This window comes from Alternaria rosae, assembly GCF_020736505.1.
Source record: "Alternaria rosae strain MPI-PUGE-AT-0040 chromosome Unknown BKA58scaffold_9, whole genome shotgun sequence".
Lineage (NCBI taxonomy): Eukaryota > Fungi > Ascomycota > Dothideomycetes > Pleosporales > Pleosporaceae > Alternaria > Alternaria rosae.
In genome coordinates this window covers 778,374-798,037 of record NW_025763578.1, presented here as the reverse complement: position 1 = coordinate 798,037, position 19,664 = coordinate 778,374, and the positions used below count along the sequence as shown (strand labels likewise).

Genomic DNA, 19,664 nt, shown 5'->3' with positions numbered 1-19,664 from the left:
ACGTGGGAAGATGGAATTTTGGAAATCCAGGATACTTTCAATTACCCATCTTCTAATGAGTCGAAACCGAGCCATCCCAGCCTGCGCTGCCGGAAGCAACGTTGCAGCCCAACAACCTTTCACATGTCAGACCAATGCGACGGACCCACCCGTGACATCACAAGTCGTAATATGCGAAACACAACATCCGAAGCTGCACGTTTCCGCAAGGCTCCACGTGAAAAGTTGAACGTCATGCAAGATATCGAGCTCATGCATATCAAGATGCTGCAGCCAATTCTCCCATCTACGTCTCTCCATCCCCCATCTCTCAGAAAGTAATTGAGCCACCCGCTACGATGGGCTACTTTATGAGTTACATCAGCTATTTTCTCACTCACCCTGTCCTCTTCATCTACGAGGTCATACAATATGTGCTCGACTTTGTACTCTCGCCAACACCGCCGCCACCACATCCGAACCTCGTGCGCCCTAAGATTGCCGTCATTGGCGCAGGCCTAACAGGAGTTTCTGCTGCATCGCACATTGTCGGTCATGGCTTCGACTGTCGCATCTTCGAAGCCGGATCAAAGAAGAATCTCGGAGGGATTTGGAGCCGGGTGAACAACACGTCTGGTCTTCAAATCCATTCGCTCATGTATCGGTTTCACCCGTCCGTGCATTGGAGCAAAGGATATCCGGATCGCCAGCAGATTGTTTCACAGATCAGATCGCTTTGGGAAAGATATGGTCTTGAGAGTAAGACGGAGTTCAACATGCGTGTTGGAAAGGTGTACAAAGATCCCCACGGGCGATGGATAATCAACGACCCCTCTCACGGACGATTCGACGGCGTCATTGCTGCAATCGGCACCTGTGGTGATCCCAAGATGCCAACGCTTCCCGGCCAAGAGCACTTCAAAGGCGAAATCTGGCACAGTTCGCAACTCGACGGTAAAGTTGCCGAAGGAAAGAAGGTTGCCATCATAGGCGGTGGAGCCTCCGCCGTCGAAGCCCTGGAATTCGTCGCCAGTGCAGAAGCAGAACACGCCAACGTACTGGCTCGATCTGAAAAATGGATTATCCCGAGAAACCCTTTTATCGACAGTCTTCTCGCTCTCAATATCTTCGGAATGGAGACCATATTCAGTTGGATCCCGGAATACATCCTCCGTCTCTTCTTCTATCGCGATCTCTACGACATCTCGCCAGCACCCAACAGCGGAAAGGGCCTTCTCACCGAAACACCAATGGTAAACGATTCAGTCCTCGACCTCATCCGCTCAGGTGAAGCATCATGGCTCCGCGGCGACATCATGGGCTACGACGAGTCTGGCACGGGCATCAAATTTAACAAGCGCGCCCAAGGTGTCCCCAAGAATGGCCCTGGCTCTGAGAAGCTGATCGAAGCCGACATCGTCATCATGGCGACTGGTTATAAGCGTCCAAGCCTAGGCTTCCTTCCAGACGAGGTCTTCAACGAGCCATACGAACCACCGAACTGGTACCTCCAAGTCTTCCCACCGGAACACCCTTCCATTTGCGCAAACAACTGTACCTATGTCAACGCGATCGGAACGGTCGGCAACTACCATATTGGCATCTACACGCGCTTCCTACTCATGTACCTCGTGGACCCCCTCGCTCGCCCGCGTACTTGGTGGATGAAGCGCTGGATCGACATGACGCGGTTCATCAAAACCAAGGCTCCTGGCGGCGCTTTCGACTTCTTCACGTACTCTGAACTTATCTACTGGTTCTTATTCACCATCGCAATCAATCCGTTCAGGTGGAAGTGGGCGGCTTTTGTGTTGTGTGGTATTGGCAAGGGACTGCCGTTGAGCGTGGTGGAGCAGGAAGACAGGGCGAGGGATGGCCTGGGTATGAGGCATATCTTGAGCAATCATGATAACGGGGAGGACTAGAAATGTATCGAAGAGCGATGCAACCGCAGATATTGGATCCGAGAGGTTCTTCTCCTCGACATATACGCTCAGGAGATTGTAATCATCGTGCGCAATATGGTTTGATTTGCACCGCTGTCTTGCCGGACGTCTGATTGCTTCGTTCGTGGTGGTGATGTCAACCTGACTCCACGGGTCGCATCAAGGCTCTGCTGTATCCCTTCTCTTGCAGCATCTAGAACATTATCCAAGCAAACTTTCGGCATCCAAGGGTGGGAGTGACGTGATCCCATGGACCCTTACATCCGCTCCCCAGCTTCTTCAAATCCACATACGATGCAATCTCTCAACACAAGATCACATGATCTAGGTCCGCAAGAACGAAGAGCGTGCAATGCCAGTTGTCTGATGTCAGAATGAAGCGGGCTTACCAGCTATTAAATATCTCAGTCTTGCTCTGTGAGGTTAATGTCTACCGTTTTCACCAAGAAAAAGGAGCAGGCGGTGAAGTTTTCCCTATCGATATCGCAGATTGCATGGTCGGTGCCTACGCCAAAACTCCACCCCCTTTTGCACATTTTGAAAAGTTTGCTCGGATGCTCATAATTTACTGACTCTTGAAGGAATTCGGATGATACGAATAGAGTTGTGCAAAGAGGGACCGGCTGGGTACACATGAGGCGCGTCTGACCCCATGCATCGCCATGGCAACAGTGTTGCAAATGCGAAAGGCGCCGGGCAAAACCACACCGTCATGCGGAGGGATGAATCGCAAAGATTGGCAACGGACGATATGCACGAGGGTATGTTTGGAAAATCATGAGGATATACCCCGCGGGAAGACGAAACCGCGTTGCAGATTTAAATATACCCTTCATTGTGGTGGTACTCTGAATCTGACGATGCGGATGCTCACCGGATGTCCCCGCAGTCACAGGCTGAAAGGGAAAGCGCATGTCACAGCGTCCCGCGTCGTCTCAGAATCGCACCTTCCGAAAACGCAAGGCCGCAAGCGAAGGCGCCGCATGCATCGAGGTGAAACCCGTGCGTCTTGTTGGAGGTCGAACCCTCGAGGTACATTACTATAGTAACTATAAGTGAATCCTTTGTCAGACGAAAGAGGGTCTGATGTGCAACGTGCTGGCCGAGAACGGGATGCAAGCGACGCAAGAGATTGAATTTCCGAGATGGCTGATACTGGTGAACGCTTCAAGGAGCTCCAGGAGCTGTCTGGGTTTTCATGGTGAGTGACCCTCGGGCCCGAAACATGTCCCGCGATGTGTCTTGGGAATCATGGGCAGAGTTTTTCTTCACACACAGTGTCCACCATGATGTATCTGTTACTGCACATCATGTCGGATGCGTCCGGCCAGGTGCTGACACGATGAAAGCGAGAAAGCACCATGACAAAGAGTTTACGGCTAAGCTGCCACCAGTGACGAGAGTGCAGATTTTCAGGGTCTCGAAACGCGAGGCCTGCTCTGGCGGCGTCGTGAAGCGGGTCCCGAGGTCTGGGGTATATGACGCAGACCCTGTGGTGAGACTCGCCTTCACCTATTTAGGTCAGGTGATGGCGCGAAGTCGGTTGTTTGTGTATACGAAGCTTGACGCGTCGCACCTGGCGACGAGACGATGGTTTTTCGAGGCGCTTGCAACAAGCGCCACAGGTTGGCCGTGCAAAGGCTTGTCGTGTGTCTGGCGGTCCACAAAAGGAGGGGTCAGCCCGTTGGTGGTGGGGTCCAGCCGATCGTGTGCCGGTTATGAAGGCTTTGTGCAGAGGTGTGGTGGGCAGAGCCGCCGTTCTCGAACAGCGACTCAGCTCGCCTCTAAATGGCACCACAGCAACTATGACAGCGGCCCCCGGCCTCTCCGAAAGCCATGGAGGGTCTGCGCTGACGTCTATTGTTGTTGTCATGTTGTTGCGGCTCTTAGCGAGGGTCGGTGGTCGACAGGTCGACAGTTGTCTGAACTGGTTTGCAGCAGTAGAAGCAAACCGGCGGCCGAGAATAGCAAAGTTGGCAGTTCATCTCAGCCTTATTGCCTATGACGTTTGCAACATGTCGCCATCGCGATCTCAGAGGGGAGAGCTCGATCGCGAGCACGGGACTAGAGAGGTAGCGCGTTGGATGGAGCCATTCCTGTTTTATGCAGCCGCTTAGGGCTAAGGGGATCAGAGGGCGAACGGGCCGGGGTGAGCTCACGTCGTCAAGCCAGCGGCGGCTGCGACGTCGGTCTCGCTGCACCGAATACAGACTGAAAATCTCCCGCTCGCCCAATGAGTCGCCGCAAGAGGAGGCAGCCAATGGGGGCGCGGACAAGCCATGTTACAGCGAGGCGGTTCCCTGGCAGAGACGCCAAGGCTCGTCGCTGGGCCGTACGATGACGAAAGTATGCGCAGATATAGACCGAGCTTGCCTGATCAAAACATGTCGCGCGTCGTGAGCAAGGCTGGAGATGGGGTAGATGATGCCGAATCTAGCCAGCAGTGTGCCGTAGCGCGCACAGAATCTAGATAGTGTACATGATGGACAGAGAGGGGTGGCCGTTCGGTAGCGAGTGCAGCTGGTTTCCCTGGGAGACGGTTTGTACGTTACGCAGGACGGCTAGACGCTCCACGCAGCCCACGCAGAACCACTCCGAAGGGAGAAATTCTCTCGGCGGCGCGAGTTTAGGCGGAGAGCGAACGTATGGTTTCACGTATCGTGCTGGGCTTACAGGGAGCATCCATTCCGCTTGCGTCTGACCCGTGCCGAGCTAGGCAATTGCTTCTCTGGCAACCATGGCAGGAGTGCGCTTTGGCTGCGCTTTGTCGAGCTCTATCTGAGATCGAGGCCGGACTGAAGCAGCGCGCGTTAGATCAGTGTGGCCGTGATGCTATGCCGGACTGCTATTCTATGGATACTGTGCGAGGTGGAACAGCTGCGAACGGTTGTTGACGAGCGTGCAGCGTGATTAGCTGCAGCTGCACGGCGACTACGCGACAGCCTACGCGTGGGATCGCGATCAAATCATGGGCCGGTGTACCTGCGGCGGAATTAGAGGCTGCGGATCAACAGCATAGCTTGGGCTGGGTGCATAGCCGGGCAAGCAAACTCCAGTCCCCAGTATTCTTTGTCCCGTGCTGAGCAGTGAGGCCTCCGGTGTGTGCAAGCGCCTAGCTCTCAAGCCCACGCCCTGGTCGTCGGCCCTAACCTGGCCCAGCAGCGGGCTACCCCAGCAACCACGGCATCCTCAAATCCAGTGCGTGACCGGGCTCTGCTTCTCTCTTCTCTACCCTTCTCGCACCCAAGAAGGCCCAATCCCCTCTTTAAGTTGGCTGAGCGGATCTTGGACGACGGTTATCGCCAGTATCACTACGGCAGGAGCTACCTCGTTCACCATCCACCTGCCGACCCTCTCCCGGAGCCTCAGCCTCAGCCTCAGCCTCGCCCATGTCCCGAGCCCGCCTGTAGCATCTCTATCGACATCGACGCCATCACCAACCGCATCTTCAGAGATTGGAATTAGCTTTTCTGTCTTGCATGCTTATCGCCAGTATTGCATCCTCCCGTCCGATATCACTTCAGTCCCGACGTGCAAACGCTCGCTCCGCCCGTTGCCCGGTACGACAATAACCACGACCAACACGAAACCAGTCCACCATGGAGATGTCCTCGCCCCTCGCCGCCATGCACCCGCCGCCCATCCCCGGCCCCTGGGGATACCGCCGTGACCTGCCGCAGTCGAAGCCGCTGTTTGGAGGAGCACACAGCCTGGGCCCCAAGAGCTTCAACTTCCGCGACCTCAGCATGAAGAAGAGTGGGGGAGACTACTTCACCCTGCAGCCCATGCGAGGCTCGTCACCCACCACCAGCCTGGCCGCCGACATGTCGAGCAACCTGCACATGGACCAGAGGTACAATCCCTCCTTTGTCTCTTTGATATTGGCGGCATACTAACGTGCTTGTTTCAGCCCACAGCTCGCCACGCCGCGTCGGTCGCTCTTCACGTCGAATCTCTTTCACCAGATCGACACTCGGGGTAAGTGGCTGCGCACTCCAAACTGGAAGTACAAGGGCTAACAAGCCCAAACAGAAACCACGACTCCATTGGCTCGATGGGAAGGCGTTACGACTCCGCCAATTCCCTCATCCTCGCCCGGCTTTGCACCAGACTCCATGGACATCTCGCCTCTTCCCCACAAGGCACCTTTCAGCTTCATCAACGACCGCTGCCTGCCCCTACCATCTCCCTCACCAGAGGTCACTCCCGGCTCCGACAGCGACATGCTCACCCCATGTGACGAGCTACCCACACCACCTACATATTCTACACCCTCGCTCGAGGTTCCCCGACCCGTGTCAGCCGCCGAGTCAGTACATCAGCTACTCACTTGTCCAGTCCATGCTAACAATCCACAGCCGCCGAAAGTCCGCTCTTCTCAGGCCCTCTCTTGCGCGCCACAAGAACTACTCCACTAACACTGTGTCGTTCAAGGACCAAGAGAAGCCATCGAGCACTCCGCTGCCGGCCTTCCAGTTTGGCTGCGGTGACTTCGCCCGGAACTCGTCTTCACTGAGCTTGGACGAGTGCTTCACTGCTTCACCTCCCCAAGAACGTCGTCCTACTTCCAACGGCTCTCTCTTCGCTTCAAAACCCAAGCCGTTCACTCTCAACTCTACTGCCGCCCGTGCCAATGGTTCTCCCCTCGCCGCCGTCAGGAAGCCCGCTGGTCCTCCTTCTCGTCGTCCCAGCAAGTTCCGCAGATCGTTAAGCATGTTCGAAAGCCCCGGTGAAGTAATGAATGCCAAGCAAGAACAGGATGACTACCAGCCCACCGGGCTCCAGTCTGTGATGGACGTCGATGATGCCAACCCTCTCAAGCTTCCCCATTTTACCACGAATGAGCCAGAGAGCCTCCCTCGTATCACCCACGAGACATTGGTAGAAGTGCTGGATGGTGCTTATGATCACTTGTATGACAACAAGGTCGTCATTGACTGCCGCTTCGAGTACGAATACAATGGTGGACACATTGAAGGTGCTTTGAACTTCTGTGACAAGGAGAAGCTTGCCGAGCGTCTCTTCCAGGCCCCGTCAAGTGAGAACACTTTGCTGGTGCTCCATTGCGAGTACTCTGCGCATCGTGCTCCTCTGATGTAAGTTTATTCTGTATTCCTGTTTTGACCCATCACTAATAACAGCAGGGCCAAATTCGTTCGCTCGCAAGATCGCAAAGAGAACGCGCATCAATACCCTTATCTGTCATTCCCTGAAGTGTACATTCTCGACGGCGGATACAGCTCCTTCTACCATGCACACGCCACTCGCTGCTATCCCCAAAACTACCTTCGCATGGATGCCAAAGAGCATGAACAATCATGTGAACGTGGCCTCAACAAACTCAAGTTCAAGTCGCGTGCCAAGCTCAACCGTGCTACCACTTTCACCTTCGGACAGCACTGCCAGATGGAAGACAGCCCTACAGCCATGGGCCGGTCAAGATCTGGAAACAACATCTTTGCCCTCGGCAATGACTCTTTGGAAGTCGGACGTGTCACGGCCGCTTCCCGTCGCATGGCTTCTTATTAAGCCTGCGCAACGAACAACCAACACTATAACGAAACTAAACTAACTCATGGCGGATTGATTCACGGCGTTATGGATGATTGCTGCATGGCATTGGATCCCCACAGCATTGGCGTTTGGTCCTTTTCCATTTCCGGGGCGTTCGAGCGATTCCATTTGGTCTGCATCACTCTCGGAATTTTTGCACAGCGGCAACAGTCTGCATCTGATCTTTGGGGTGTCTCCCCGTTTTCGTTTCTATACCCCTTGTCGCGGAGCTGTGGGCCCGGACAAAAGTTCACATTTCTTGATAGGGATTGCTGGATACCCATCTTGTCTACGGCGAGCGTTGCGCAGTCCAAAGAAGGCTGCCTCGCGAGCTCCTTCATTTCCTTTGTTCCTAGTACCCCCATCCTCAGACGGATCTCTCCTGGTCTTGCAGCGCTGAAACATTGCCTGCACATGTTCTTCAGAACAAGAATCTAAGAAACGTCACGAAACCAAGTACACAAATAGGTCTACGTGCCCCCAGAGCATTAATCACCTACACGGCATCTTCTGCCTTTTCCTTAATACAATTCATTTGGTATCATTCTCTACAGCACACAGACTGAACTCCCTGCCTTCTCTTCTATCACCCTTCGCGCGACCCCTTCATGTATCTATTTGCTTGTACCTACTTCTCTTCTCTGTTTCTTGTGTATCTACAGAGAGGGGTATGAGGAGGTAATGGGCTGTACATGTTTCTAGCTTAGTCGACTGCAGGACTTCCTCGAGCCATTCTTCGTCCATCTGCATTACTACAAATAACAACGAAACTTCACCAAATCGATCCACCCGTACCATTTTCCTGATGAAGAAGTCACAATGCACCAACTAATGCATGCACGGTTTATATGTTGAGCCAGACACTAACAGTAGTTCATATTGAAATACTACGGTAGCGACGGCCGTTGATAGCTGCACCCTTAGCTTCTACCAAGGCGTCATACATGTGTAGCCTGCTTTTCCTCGGGTGTCAAGTCGCGTCAGGACCAAACTGGGACGCGTCGGCGCTAGTCCTTAGCGATCCCCGCATCGCGCATCCCTGCCCCACCAAACATCTGTAATCTGCATGCACACTCGCTGCAAGCCAACACACGCATACATCCGGCCCGAGACATACTTCAGATCTCTGCCTTGCATCCCGCTGCTCTTCGGGTGCCTGCCGATTGCTTACTCTCGATCTCATCACCCCGCCTTATCTCGATCTTCGTACCTGGCTAAGGGCCACGATACACACGCGCGGGACAAGGCGAACACGCGGTTTACATACCCGACCGATACGACCGTTGATTTCCGAGAAAAGCAAAGAGCTTGTTTGTGTGGAACGGTACAATGGACATCGACGACCTTCTCGCGGAGGTCGCGGTCGATTCGACGCCGAGGGAGACACGCGATCTGCAGGAATTGACGAGGTGTTGGGTTGCGGAAAGGGTTGCGCCGGAGATATTACCATGGCCTGAGGAGCTTATGGAGAGAGTATTGGAGCGGATTAGGAGACAGGTGAGCGCATGGAACTGCAGCTCGCGCGACACGAGATGCTAATGACGCAGCCAGATTGAACTTGTCGAAGACCAAACGGGCGACATGAACCCGAAGACGAATTTCAAGCTCATCATCATACAGACCGAGCTTGAGCGATTCAAGTTCTTGGTTCGCAGTTTCTTGAGGGCAAGGATAAAAAAGGTAGAGTCGTGTCCTACCTTTCTACGGATGTCTATTGCAAGAGTCTGACACCACGTTTGTAGATTGACGCACACCCCCTATATATCCAATCGTTACATACGGCCTCCCTCGAAACGCCCTCTCCGCTACTCTCACCATCCGAACACCAGTACCTGACGTCGCATCAAGCGCTCCTCTCCTCCCACTACACATCCTCGTTCCTCTCGCAGTTCCCGGCGTCGCTACAACGGCTCGATGATACCACTGGTGGCATTAGTATGATTGATAAACCGGATGAGGACAAGGCGGTCTTCGTTAGGGCGCTACGCGACGTGGGGGAGATATTTGTCGAAGGAACGGATCGGCGTTTTGAGATGAAGAGGGGGGATGTTTGGGTTGTGAGGTGGAGTGCTGTGAGGGCCTGGTGTGTCGGGTGTGGCACGGGAGATGTTGAGTTGATATGAGGGGTCAAAAGAGAGATCTTTGGACGCAACGTGGTTTGCGATACGCGATACGCATTTGCACAAGATGGCGCGGACGGCTAGGGCGTTGGATGGCACTCCAGAGCGCGAGCCTATGCTGAAAAACTCAGCTTCACCTAGACGCGACACTATCGCTGGTGGTAACAAGGCGATGGTTTTTAAACACCTCAAGTGCTTTCAAGGGAACCACCCGGCACATCACCATTGGTTAAGCCGACCGGCGTAAACCAAATGTTTACGCAAATTTCCATGTCATGATGATGATTATCATCATCATCATTTTCCATGCATCCCGTGTTTTACGTCTCCCCCATGACAGCGACGACTCAACGTGCATCTCCGTACACAACGCGAGTTCACATCGCCTCTGGTAATCGATGTTTTGTTCGTAGGAACAGGAATGCAGAGCCTACGAAGTCGTCGGAACCCAGAGCTAGAAATAACACATGTTGTTCTCATAGACATCTCTCGGTGGGGATATCTCCTCCTCTTCTTCTTCTTCTTCTCCTCCACATTTTTACACCCTCAAATTGTTTTGATAGTCCAGGTAATTGGTGTTATGGGGAATGATTGATATCGCAACGAGGGTTTTATACCTGAATCTAGTCATGCTAATCGCAGACATGTCTCTAACTGCCTGCTCTTTTCGCGATACACTAGGGACGTGCTGGATGTAGAAAGCACATGGTTCGGTCTTCTGATGTATTTTGGACAACTAGACAACATGGCGACTGGATAGGTAGCTTTTGAGATGCACAACGAGAACAAACCACGTAGAAGGGTCCTAGTTGGTATTTTGTTTTGGGTAGGCACGTCTCTCTCCATTCTCCATGTGGCTGTGTTCAGGTCTTTTTTGAAAAGTAAATGGGAAGATGTTTTGTGTTGAAGGATGAATGCTAGGTACCCATCTTTGAATCCTTTTTTTGGGGATTGTCAAGTCGCGTAAGTGTAGATGAGAAGATCATAGACGACCAAGAGATCTCTATTTATACTGCCGGAATCTCGAATAAAAAGACATGGCGCACTAATAGATATGTTTCGACACCACTCTTGACGTTCCCACTCTTCAGGAAACCTCACCGTCTTTTGGCAGATTCAGAGTGGGCACGGCGAGTACGTACGAACTTTTCAACTCCAGAGAAGCGATCACACAGACATGTCTGCGTCAAACCAGGTTTTGGTCCCCGCAGAGCAAGCTCATAGAAGATTCGCTCTTTATTTTCGATAGCTTGCAATATAAGAAGGATGTGAGGAACAGGTGATAGTCGGCAAGAGAGCGAGGCTTTATACTGCTCAAGGTCCACCTCAACACATGGGTTTGGTTTGTATTGTTTTGATTCAGTAGCGCACCGCACATGTGGAGCCTCGTGCCCATTTTGTTTGGCTCAGTCGAGAAGCGTCTCTCATCAACCTGTTTTGGCATCGTCCACTGTCTTCAGCGCAGTCATCAGATAGCCATCCAGATCTTTTCGTGGCCGGACAGCCAACACCATCAGTGTTTGAATCGCTGTTTTTGGTGTCTCACCCGCATGGTGGTATACAGAAAAGGAATAAATCAAGCATTCGGTTGAATTCATATGTACTCCTCACGAGCTCAATACCGCAAAACAGGTCATACTACCACAGCATTGTTTTTTTTGTAGTCGCGATACATGGCGATGTAGAAGCTCGTTTTGTGGACTATGCTGCTGAAATGGACATCTAGCTGATCTTTCAGATTTTGGTTCCCAGGAAAACACATGTCCGTGGACGATCCTGTTTTTGGTAAAAGAGATTGAGGAAGTAGAGTTAGTGAAGAGTGAATGACAGTGAGAGATGCAGTATCTATATAACCTGGAGAAGCTCGTGCATGGTCGGGCTCTCGGTATGAGTTCCCGCGAGAGCATCGTTCGCACATGATACTAAAGCTCGTTGTGCAGACAGATGCACTCACATGTCGGCGAGTATGTCAGCACTCAGCTTGAAGTCCGCATAATTTCACTTCACATGACATGTAATTACGCTTCGAACGCATCATTGGTGATAGCACTTCCATTGCGCATTATCACACTTCTACACCACCATATTCTACCCAACGCTCTATACTCAAACAACAGTACTATACCCCCCACCATAACCTCTCCTCCCCTTCCACCTAACATACCACTTCCTGCCCTCATCTGCCCAAAACACACAACTTGCCACCGCAACAAGATGCGCGAGATCGCCCAAACCCAGGGCCTCAGTCTGGAAAACACTTTGCAGCGGCGGGAAGTAAATAACAGCTAGCTGTCCGAGCAAACTGCCCGCAACAGCGTAGTTAAACATCTTATTATCGAAGACACCAATCTCGCCTGCAAGAACGGATTTGCTGGAGGAGCGGCACGTTAGTGCGTTGAACATGTCGAAGAGGACGAAGCAGGTAAAGGTCATGGTTGTATCGCGGGCGGTGACAAGATTATCGGTGGACATCTCGAGGTAGTAGGTCGTGAGGGTGCCGAGCATGATGATGGTGGCGGATTGGAGGACGCGTTGGATAAGGGGGCGGGTTAGGACGCGGGCGTGGCGTGGGCGAGGGGGTAGCGCCATAACTGCTGGGTCGACGGGTTCTACACCGAGGGATTGCGCGGGTGGGCCGTCCATGAGGATGTCTGGGGTTGGTGGTTAGCAGGTATGAGTGGGGATGAGAAAGGGAAAACTCACTGATCCACAGAATCTGCATGGCATTCAGCGGATTCTGGAAGCCGAGAAATGTACTTAGGAGTACTAAGCTCAGTGCTGCCGCACTGGTGCTGAGTTGGAAGGTAAGGAAGTTCTGGATATTGTAGAAGATGCCCTTGCCCTCTTCGATCGCATTGAGGATGGTCGCAAAGTTGTCATCTGTCAGGATCATGTCTGCGGCCTCTTTGGCGACATCTGTGCCAAGTCGACCCATGGAGATGCCGATATCTGCTTTCTTGAGCGCGGGTGCGTCATTGACACCGTCACCAGTCATAGCCACAACGTCGCCTCTTGATTGTAGTGCTCGGACAATCTTCATCTTGTGCTCAGGACTAGTTCGCGCGAAGATTGAGGTTGTCGCAATTGCCTGTGCAAGTTCTTCCTCGCTCATGCGATCCAATTCGTCACCGCGAATGACTGAGCGCCCAAGTGCCGAGTTCGGCATGATTGGCATACCCAGACTTTTGCCAATGGCAACTGCTGTGGTCTCAGCATCTCCCGTGATCATGATAACCTTGACTTTGCCGGCCATGAGTCTCCGGATAGCTCTCTCTACACCCTTACGAGGCGGGTCGTTCATGCCAACCAAGCCAGCGAACGCAAGACCGCGATACTGCTCATCGTCACCAAGCGCCGAGCTAGTTGACGGTACAGGTGAGGCTGTGCCACTAGCATTCCTCTTCTTTCCTTTGGACGCACCGCTTGCGAAGCCGAGCACACGCAAGCCCTCTTGCGCCATTGCATCCGCGGCCTTCATCGCTTCTTGCTTGCGTGCTTGATCCAGTGCCACCTCTTTTCCTTGTGCTGTCACATACGTATCGCAGCGGTCTAATACCCGTTCCAGTGCGCCTTTGATGTATGCATACTCAGATCCAGGGGTGAGGCTGCCAGAATTACCGCCAACGACGACCCCCATCCACTTTCTCTCCGAACTGAACGGTGTCTCAAACTTGCGCTCGCCGAGTCTTTCTCGGATGTCGTCTTCCCCGAAGGCGTCCATCAAGTCTAAGAGCGCGACATCGGTGGGTTGACCAACCCATCGGCTCTTGGCAGCCGTGTTGTCGTCGCCTCCCAGAGTTGAAGAAAGTACCGCTGCCGTGGACGCCGAGGCTGCCTGATCGCTCAACAAGCGAGCGTTGTTGACAATGTTTCCGATTCGTAGTATATTACGGGTCGGCGAATCGAGGTCCGTGGAGTCGTGCTTCGTCTTTACATCGATCGGTGCTACTTCATCAAAGTGCCATATCTTCGTAACGGTCATGTGGTTTGTGGTTAACGTGCCTGGCTCATGTCAGTAGATGCTATATCCGCGTAAATGATGAACTCACCCGTCTTGTCAGTACACACGACATTGACAGAAGCCAGCGTCTCAACACTGGGTAACCGTCGAACAATAGCGTCGCGCTTAGACATTCTCAGCACACCCAGCGCAAGCGTGACAGTAACAATAATAGGCAATCCTTCGGGAATAGCGGCGACAGCAAGTGAAACAGCGATTTGGAAGACCTCGAGGAACTTCCAACCGCGCCACAGTCCTACCAGACCAATAAAGGCAATGACTCCGAAAGACATGTAACTCAGATCTTTGCCCAGACGGTCCATGGAAAGTTGTAGAGGCGTGCGTGGGCTTTCGATCTGCTGCAGAGACGCAGAAATAGCGCCAAACTCCGTATTCCCTCCTGTACCGACAACGATTCCTTGTCCGTAACCCGATCTAACCAATGTACCCATGAAAGCGATGTTCTTCTGATCATTCAGTCGTATATCAGCGCCGACCGTTCCTGCGGCTTCGGACGCGTAGAAAGGTGAAGATGGCCGTTGTAAGCCCGGTGGGGGTGTGATGGTGTCTGGTGACTTGGAGACAGGCTCGTTCTCTCCGGTGAGGTTCGACTCGTCGATGCTAAGGTCTGCGGCGTGCGTGATACGGATGTCGGCGGGTATGCGGTCTCCAGTGTGGAAAAGGACGAGATCGCCAGGTACCAACAACGTCGCGGATATCGTAGTAGACTTCCGCTCCGCAGCTGACAGGGCCGAAGTGGTGTCTTTCAGATTCTCCAGCTCGACGTCGTCGGTTGCCGTGCCATTCGGTATGCGACCGTTCCGTGGCTGCTCCACCCCAGCGCGAATGATGTGTGCCGAATGTGGAACCAGCTGGTTCAGCGCCTCAATTGACTTCTCCGAGCGGTATTCCTGCACAAAGCCCACTGTCACCACGATGGTCACAGCCACAGCAATGCTCACAGCATCATCCAAGTTGCCCAGTATAAGGGACACAGCAGCAGACCCGAGTAACAGCAAGATGAGCGTCTCCTTGAACTGCTTGAGAAAGCGAAGCCACAGCGGTTCGGGCTCTTCGTGGGGGAGTTCGTTGAGGCCATGGGTGTGTATGCGCGCCGAGGCGTCTGAGGCAGAGAGGCCATGTGTAATCGACGTCGAGAGCTTCTGGGCCGTGTCCTGTACCGAGAGGAGGGAATGGGCGGATGTTATTGACTATTCACACGTGTCAGCGGCGTCTCCATAACTCCACAGTAGACGTGGTGGTGGGAGCGCATGGCGTACTGAGGGCGTGGTGCTGCGCTTGATGGCTTCTGGCGGCTGCAGCATGGGCGAAGAGGGCCGCGAAGACTTGGAGGGCAGGCCCGAGGCATTGTAGAGGGGCAATGAGGACGTGGATGCTTTTGACATGTTGGCATGGCCAGGAGTTGACTGTTGCGCCGCGGTCCAACGTGGCCTATCCGTCCAGAGCTAGCGTGCAAAAAGATGCTCGTCGTCCTGGATTATCGCATTGGTGCTAGTAGTAATAACGCGTCTTTGATTGGTGAGCGGGGCGAGAGATGAGAATCGCGAGTCGATTGCGGGTTGTCGTTGGGGATGGTGTTGCTGGATGTCGATGATGGACCAAAACGTCAAAGCACACCGGTACTCTCGAGCAGGGGTCTTCGTCGAGGGTCTGGTCACCACTTTCACACGAACCACTGTTTGACATCACAGCACTAATCCCATCTGGTGACGTGTTCTGTTTTGAAACACTCTCTGTAACCTTCACTTGCAGGCTACAATCGCGAGTAAGATGCCGCTTCTAGCAGCGTCGAGTGACGCATTGGCAGGTACATGTCCGCTGCGCGATCAAGTCATGGCGCGCTTTCTGTCCTTCTGTATGTGATGTCATATCCCAGCCTCTCTGAATCTGTCAAGCGTCACAGCTGTGGCTGAAGCCTGCGCAATTTCCTTATCATCATCTTGTATTACTTGGATTTACTTGGATTAGACGCTACCTGAGTAATAATACACCTTGCCCTCGAATAACCGCCGAGCAGTCCGCGAGACAACGCACCTATCGACAAAAGCAAACGATTCCGAGCTGGTTGCCAAAACATCAACCTTGATCGACCCGCTCGAATGCGAAAGACAGACTCTCCTTTGGCTTGGTAGAAGATCCGAGGAGCTACCATCAGAGTCTGAGCAGGGACTCGGTGTCCGCTCAGGTGAAGACGACTGCCAGGAGGACTGTGTCTTGCCGCCGGATGCAAGTCCGTGGGCTACGGTACCTTCTATGCACACGGCCGACGCCAAGCATGCCGCACCTGTGAGTTGCAGGCTCGGGTGGGGTTTGCCCATACTGAAAGCTTGGACATGAACGTCCGGCGTGCCTTCCCGGCCATGGTCATCTGGTTGAGGAGAAGAAATAATCGCCAGCTTCGGTGTGCCGCGGACTTTTGCAGCAGCGTCTATATCAGAAGCAAGACCCATCATGACGGCGCCAGTACATCGTATTGCCTCCATGTGCTTGAGGTAGGCGGCGGCATCTTTGCTCCCTGTCCTCAGGTATGGCGGTAATGTTCGTTCGTCGACTAGGACAAAGGGATTTGCTGCATCTATTAACGTGGCCTGGACTGAGAAGCGATCGCCGTCTTGTCCTTTCACATGAATAGTATCACATCTTCTCCCCGTAGGAAAGAGAGTTCCGGTCATGCTCCCGGCAGGATCCACAAAGGCCACTTTTACTTCGCTTCCGGTTCCCTTGACACCTGGTATCGCGTAGTCTCCGTCTTCATCAAACGACCCGTCTTCGCCTACTTGGACAGTGTCGACAATGAGCCGCGATGTGTTTGTGTTGAAGATCCGGACATCAAGCTATACGAAAAGTAAGTATTCTATCACCTTTGATGAGAATGAATAGACTTACAGTCTTTTCTCCAGGCCTTGCACGCACTAAGCCTTCTTGTAGTGCAAATGGTCCGACGCCAGCGCACATGTTTCCACAGTTTCCGCTGAAGTCGACCACCTCCTGACCCACTGCTACTTGTACAAAAGTATAATCGATATCGACGCCCATTCGTGATGATGGCGAAACCACTGCAACTTTGGAAGTCGTTGAAGTCGCTCCTCCAACTCCGTCAATCTGTCGAGCGTCTGAGCCTTGAGAACCCATGGCAGCAAGTAATGGGCCAGCCCACGCTGATTGGGAAGATGGCAAATCATGACGATGAATGAAGAGACCTTTCGAAGTACCAGCACGCATCAATACGGCTGGTAGGCTGTGTCGCACCCTTTTTGGGGCGCTTTCGTGTGCCATTGGGAGTTCAGGTATGCGGATCGGCGAGATGTGTGAGACAGTCGAGGCATGTGCCTTTTGGACAATGGATGGTTTGAGAAGTGTGCGGAGCATCTATAGAGGACACTGCTGCGATTGAAGGTGATGAAGTTGATGAAGCCGGTACTTCGTTTCTAGGCCGAAATGTGCTATCATATCCGGCGGTGCAGATCTCTATATATGTCTTCGTTCCATGAGTGTTCGGGTAGTTACAACCAGAAGTCCGGGCCGCAGTGAATCCAACGGGTAGTAGCCTTCCCGTTAGCGCGTTAGATGCCGTGGGATCTTGAGTTACTGCGGAAAGCTAACCGCGGTAAAACTTCGGCGTTCTTCCCGCGGGATTTGCTGCCCCACAGGATCTAACGCGGCATGAGGAAGGGCCAGATGGCACCATACCCGTCTCTTACATGTCCCAATTTAGGATTGGGAATTGATCAAGCTCTGAACCGTTGAATCCATAGAGGAGGTCATCCACTGAAAACGGTTGCTCACTGAAGGTATGTTGTTGGTCCTGATACGCCCAGTTCCCAGAATTTCCGTATTGCATGTTTGCCGTCTCCATGGTATTGTACGCCGACGGCGGCACTCCAGGTACAGCCACGTCAGCGGCAGGGTCTACTGGACCTGGCATATGCGACGAGTCCTGCTCTCGGACGAAACTCTGAATGATGCCATCGATGTCGAAGCTCTGCAAGCTTGGTTCGCGATCCATCGACCTGCTCAACGAAACATCTGGTGTGCTCTCGTGATTATCCTCGCTACCACTGCCGATATGTGTGTCGTTCAGGTCAGGCGCAACAACACCTAGTCTCTTCATCAGATTCTGGATAATGGCATTGGCCCGTCGTACAGCCCAATTTGTCTCTTGGTTCTCGCGGAAAACGGCTAAGCAAGTCTCTAGGCTCTTGTGAGCTTGGGAGCCCGCACCACGCTTCGCCGCAATACGGGCATGCACAGTGGCAGCGACATAAGTCGCATAGGAAATCAGATAGGGAGCCCTCCGCACACTGAACGTTTTGTCGTATGCTCTCAGGAGCTGTACAATAGCATCTGCCGCAGTGGCGCATGCCATAAACGAGTTCACGGAGATGGCACGGGATGTATTGTAGAGATGCCCGTCTGCGACGAAGGGTCGGTGCAAGAGGATCGTGAGAACATGGTACAAGGCGCTAGTGTTGTTTTAGTACATCCGTGGAGTTTGCAGCCTTATGATCACTTACTGTAAGCTGAGGACATGCGGAGGAGGAGTCGCGGCTACTTCCGCTACATCTACCGTGAGGTGTTCGGGCAGAAGCCCACGCCATGTTATCAGCTTTTGATGGATGCTCTCCAACTTGGACGACAGCTCTGTGGGGCTTACGTCGAAGCTTCTTTCGGTATAGATAGTGCTGAGTATATCGCTCAGAATGACCGAGAGCTGGCAAAGGTGTCGAAACGTAGAGATACTATATGCCGGCGAACCTAGATAGACGGCGTCTGGTTGCGTGGAATAGGAAAAAGGCGTCCAATGTTCGAGTTCCTCGTACGTGTCGAGGAACTTGGTGGGCACGAGTGTATCTGTCATACTTACTGGGCGACCTTGATAGAGGCTTTGGATTTTGTCGACGACTGCGCTTTTTGTTAGTGGAATGATGAGCAATACGAACACTATACCAACCAAATGCTGCCCAGAAAACGCGTCGTCGGATTTCATGATCCTCATCAGAAAGCTTACGATATCCTGCAAATTCAGGCTTATCGACATGAAGACCAAGGTCAACGATCATGCGAAATGCTAACCCAGCGTACAACCAGGCGGCACTGCGCTCATCGCCAAGAGCAAACAACGAGTTAGTCATAACTAGCAACGCTTGAATTGTTGTGATTTCGCTCTTATCCAAAGCACCTCCTAGGAGCTCTCGCACTCTTTCACGAAATTGCCAACCAGCAGTGCGGACATCATCCGCTACGCGGCGCACCTCATGCCGTGGACTGAACTTGGATGCACCAAAGTAGATGGCATTGAGGAGAAGTTTGGAAAAGTATGGACCGCCGCATGCCATGTCACGCATGAAGGCTGGGCGATAAGTAGTAAGGAACGAATGGTGTTGCCGGTTCCAATGTAATGACAACAAGTGCATGCCAAGCTCAGGTTCGACGCCGTCGAAATCGAGCTTCATAAGTCGAAAGTTGACCGTCTCTAGTTGTCTCTGACGGGCAGCTTCAGCAACAAGACCTTTTTCTATCCATTCATCCGACATCTGGGGTCGTACTTCAGCAGCATATCGATCATTTGTGCCTTCGTCAAATAAAGTGCTCGTGCGTCCATGGTAGCTAGAGGAGCCATTAGGAGCGACAACAATGCGCGACACACTTTGGGGTGTAGTCGCAGCGGTATGCGCAGCAGGTGCAGAAGCAATGCCTGATGGTGTCGACTCTGATGTTCTGTCCGACGGTTTCTCGGATGTTCTTTCTGCTCGCGGCGTCTTGCGCGGACGACTGTCAGCATGCTGTGCGTCATCTATGGATATAGGTTCGTAGTGGCAAATCGCATCATGTGTTTTGCAACTTGCGCACGTTGGCTTCTCAGCACTGCATTTGATCTGCCAGCCTCAGTATGCAGCTCCCTAGCGACGACATGCAGGCGTCGGGCTACGAACCTTCCTCCGTCGGCAGAACGTACACGCCTCTGCAGCCCTCTTGCGCGTGCGGCCTGTCGCCGCTCCATTCGTAGGCATCGCGGTGTGCGATGGTTCCGACGGGAATGTGGGG

At 53.0% G+C, this 19,664-nt stretch overlaps 6 protein-coding genes across 6 annotated transcripts; 3 read left to right on the top strand and 3 right to left on the bottom strand.

Moving 5' to 3' along the window:
- Positions 1-59: 59 nt before the first annotated feature.
- BKA58DRAFT_391195 (uncharacterized protein) lies at positions 60-2,292 on the top strand. Its single transcript, XM_046170893.1, has one exon. It carries the CDS (start codon positions 339-341, stop codon positions 1,902-1,904), a length of 1,566 nt encoding a protein of 521 aa, XP_046021940.1. The 5' UTR covers positions 60-338; the 3' UTR covers positions 1,905-2,292.
- Positions 2,293-5,551: 3,259 nt separating this feature from the next.
- On the top strand, positions 5,552-7,454 carry BKA58DRAFT_443051 (uncharacterized protein; the record flags this gene model as incomplete). Its single annotated transcript, XM_046173952.1, has 5 exons — positions 5,552-5,778; positions 5,836-5,903; positions 5,958-6,234; positions 6,284-7,021; positions 7,070-7,454. 5 exons carry the CDS (start codon positions 5,552-5,554, stop codon positions 7,452-7,454), a joined length of 1,695 nt encoding a protein of 564 aa, XP_046021939.1.
- A 1,090-nt stretch (positions 7,455-8,544) lies between these two features.
- Positions 8,545-9,753, top strand: BKA58DRAFT_236702 (uncharacterized protein). The gene is made up of 3 exons (XM_046166598.1): positions 8,545-8,975; positions 9,030-9,158; positions 9,221-9,753. The coding sequence occupies exons 1-3, from the start codon at positions 8,808-8,810 to the stop codon at positions 9,599-9,601; spliced, it is 678 nt and encodes a 225-aa protein (XP_046021938.1). The 5' UTR covers positions 8,545-8,807; the 3' UTR covers positions 9,602-9,753.
- A 1,834-nt stretch (positions 9,754-11,587) lies between these two features.
- BKA58DRAFT_431554 (calcium-transporting P-type ATPase-like protein) lies at positions 11,588-15,197 on the bottom strand. Its single transcript, XM_046173099.1, has 4 exons — positions 14,879-15,197; positions 13,648-14,809; positions 12,302-13,600; positions 11,588-12,249 (listed from the first exon to the last, which is right to left on the bottom strand). Exons 1-4 carry the CDS (start codon positions 15,002-15,004, stop codon positions 11,705-11,707), a joined length of 3,132 nt encoding a protein of 1,043 aa, XP_046021937.1. The 5' UTR covers positions 15,005-15,197; the 3' UTR covers positions 11,588-11,704.
- A 386-nt stretch (positions 15,198-15,583) lies between these two features.
- BKA58DRAFT_321507 (PrpF protein-domain-containing protein) lies at positions 15,584-16,841 on the bottom strand (the record flags this gene model as incomplete). The annotated part of the gene is made up of 2 exons (XM_046167813.1): positions 15,584-16,453; positions 16,506-16,841. The coding sequence occupies 2 exons, from the start codon at positions 16,839-16,841 to the stop codon at positions 15,584-15,586; spliced, it is 1,206 nt and encodes a 401-aa protein (XP_046021936.1).
- Positions 16,842-17,316: 475 nt separating this feature from the next.
- Positions 17,317-19,630, bottom strand: BKA58DRAFT_322480 (fungal-specific transcription factor domain-containing protein; the record flags this gene model as incomplete). Its single annotated transcript, XM_046167849.1, has 4 exons — positions 17,317-18,082; positions 18,134-18,521; positions 18,571-19,495; positions 19,553-19,630. 4 exons carry the CDS (start codon positions 19,628-19,630, stop codon positions 17,317-17,319), a joined length of 2,157 nt encoding a protein of 718 aa, XP_046021935.1.
- Positions 19,631-19,664: the final 34 nt, after the last annotated feature.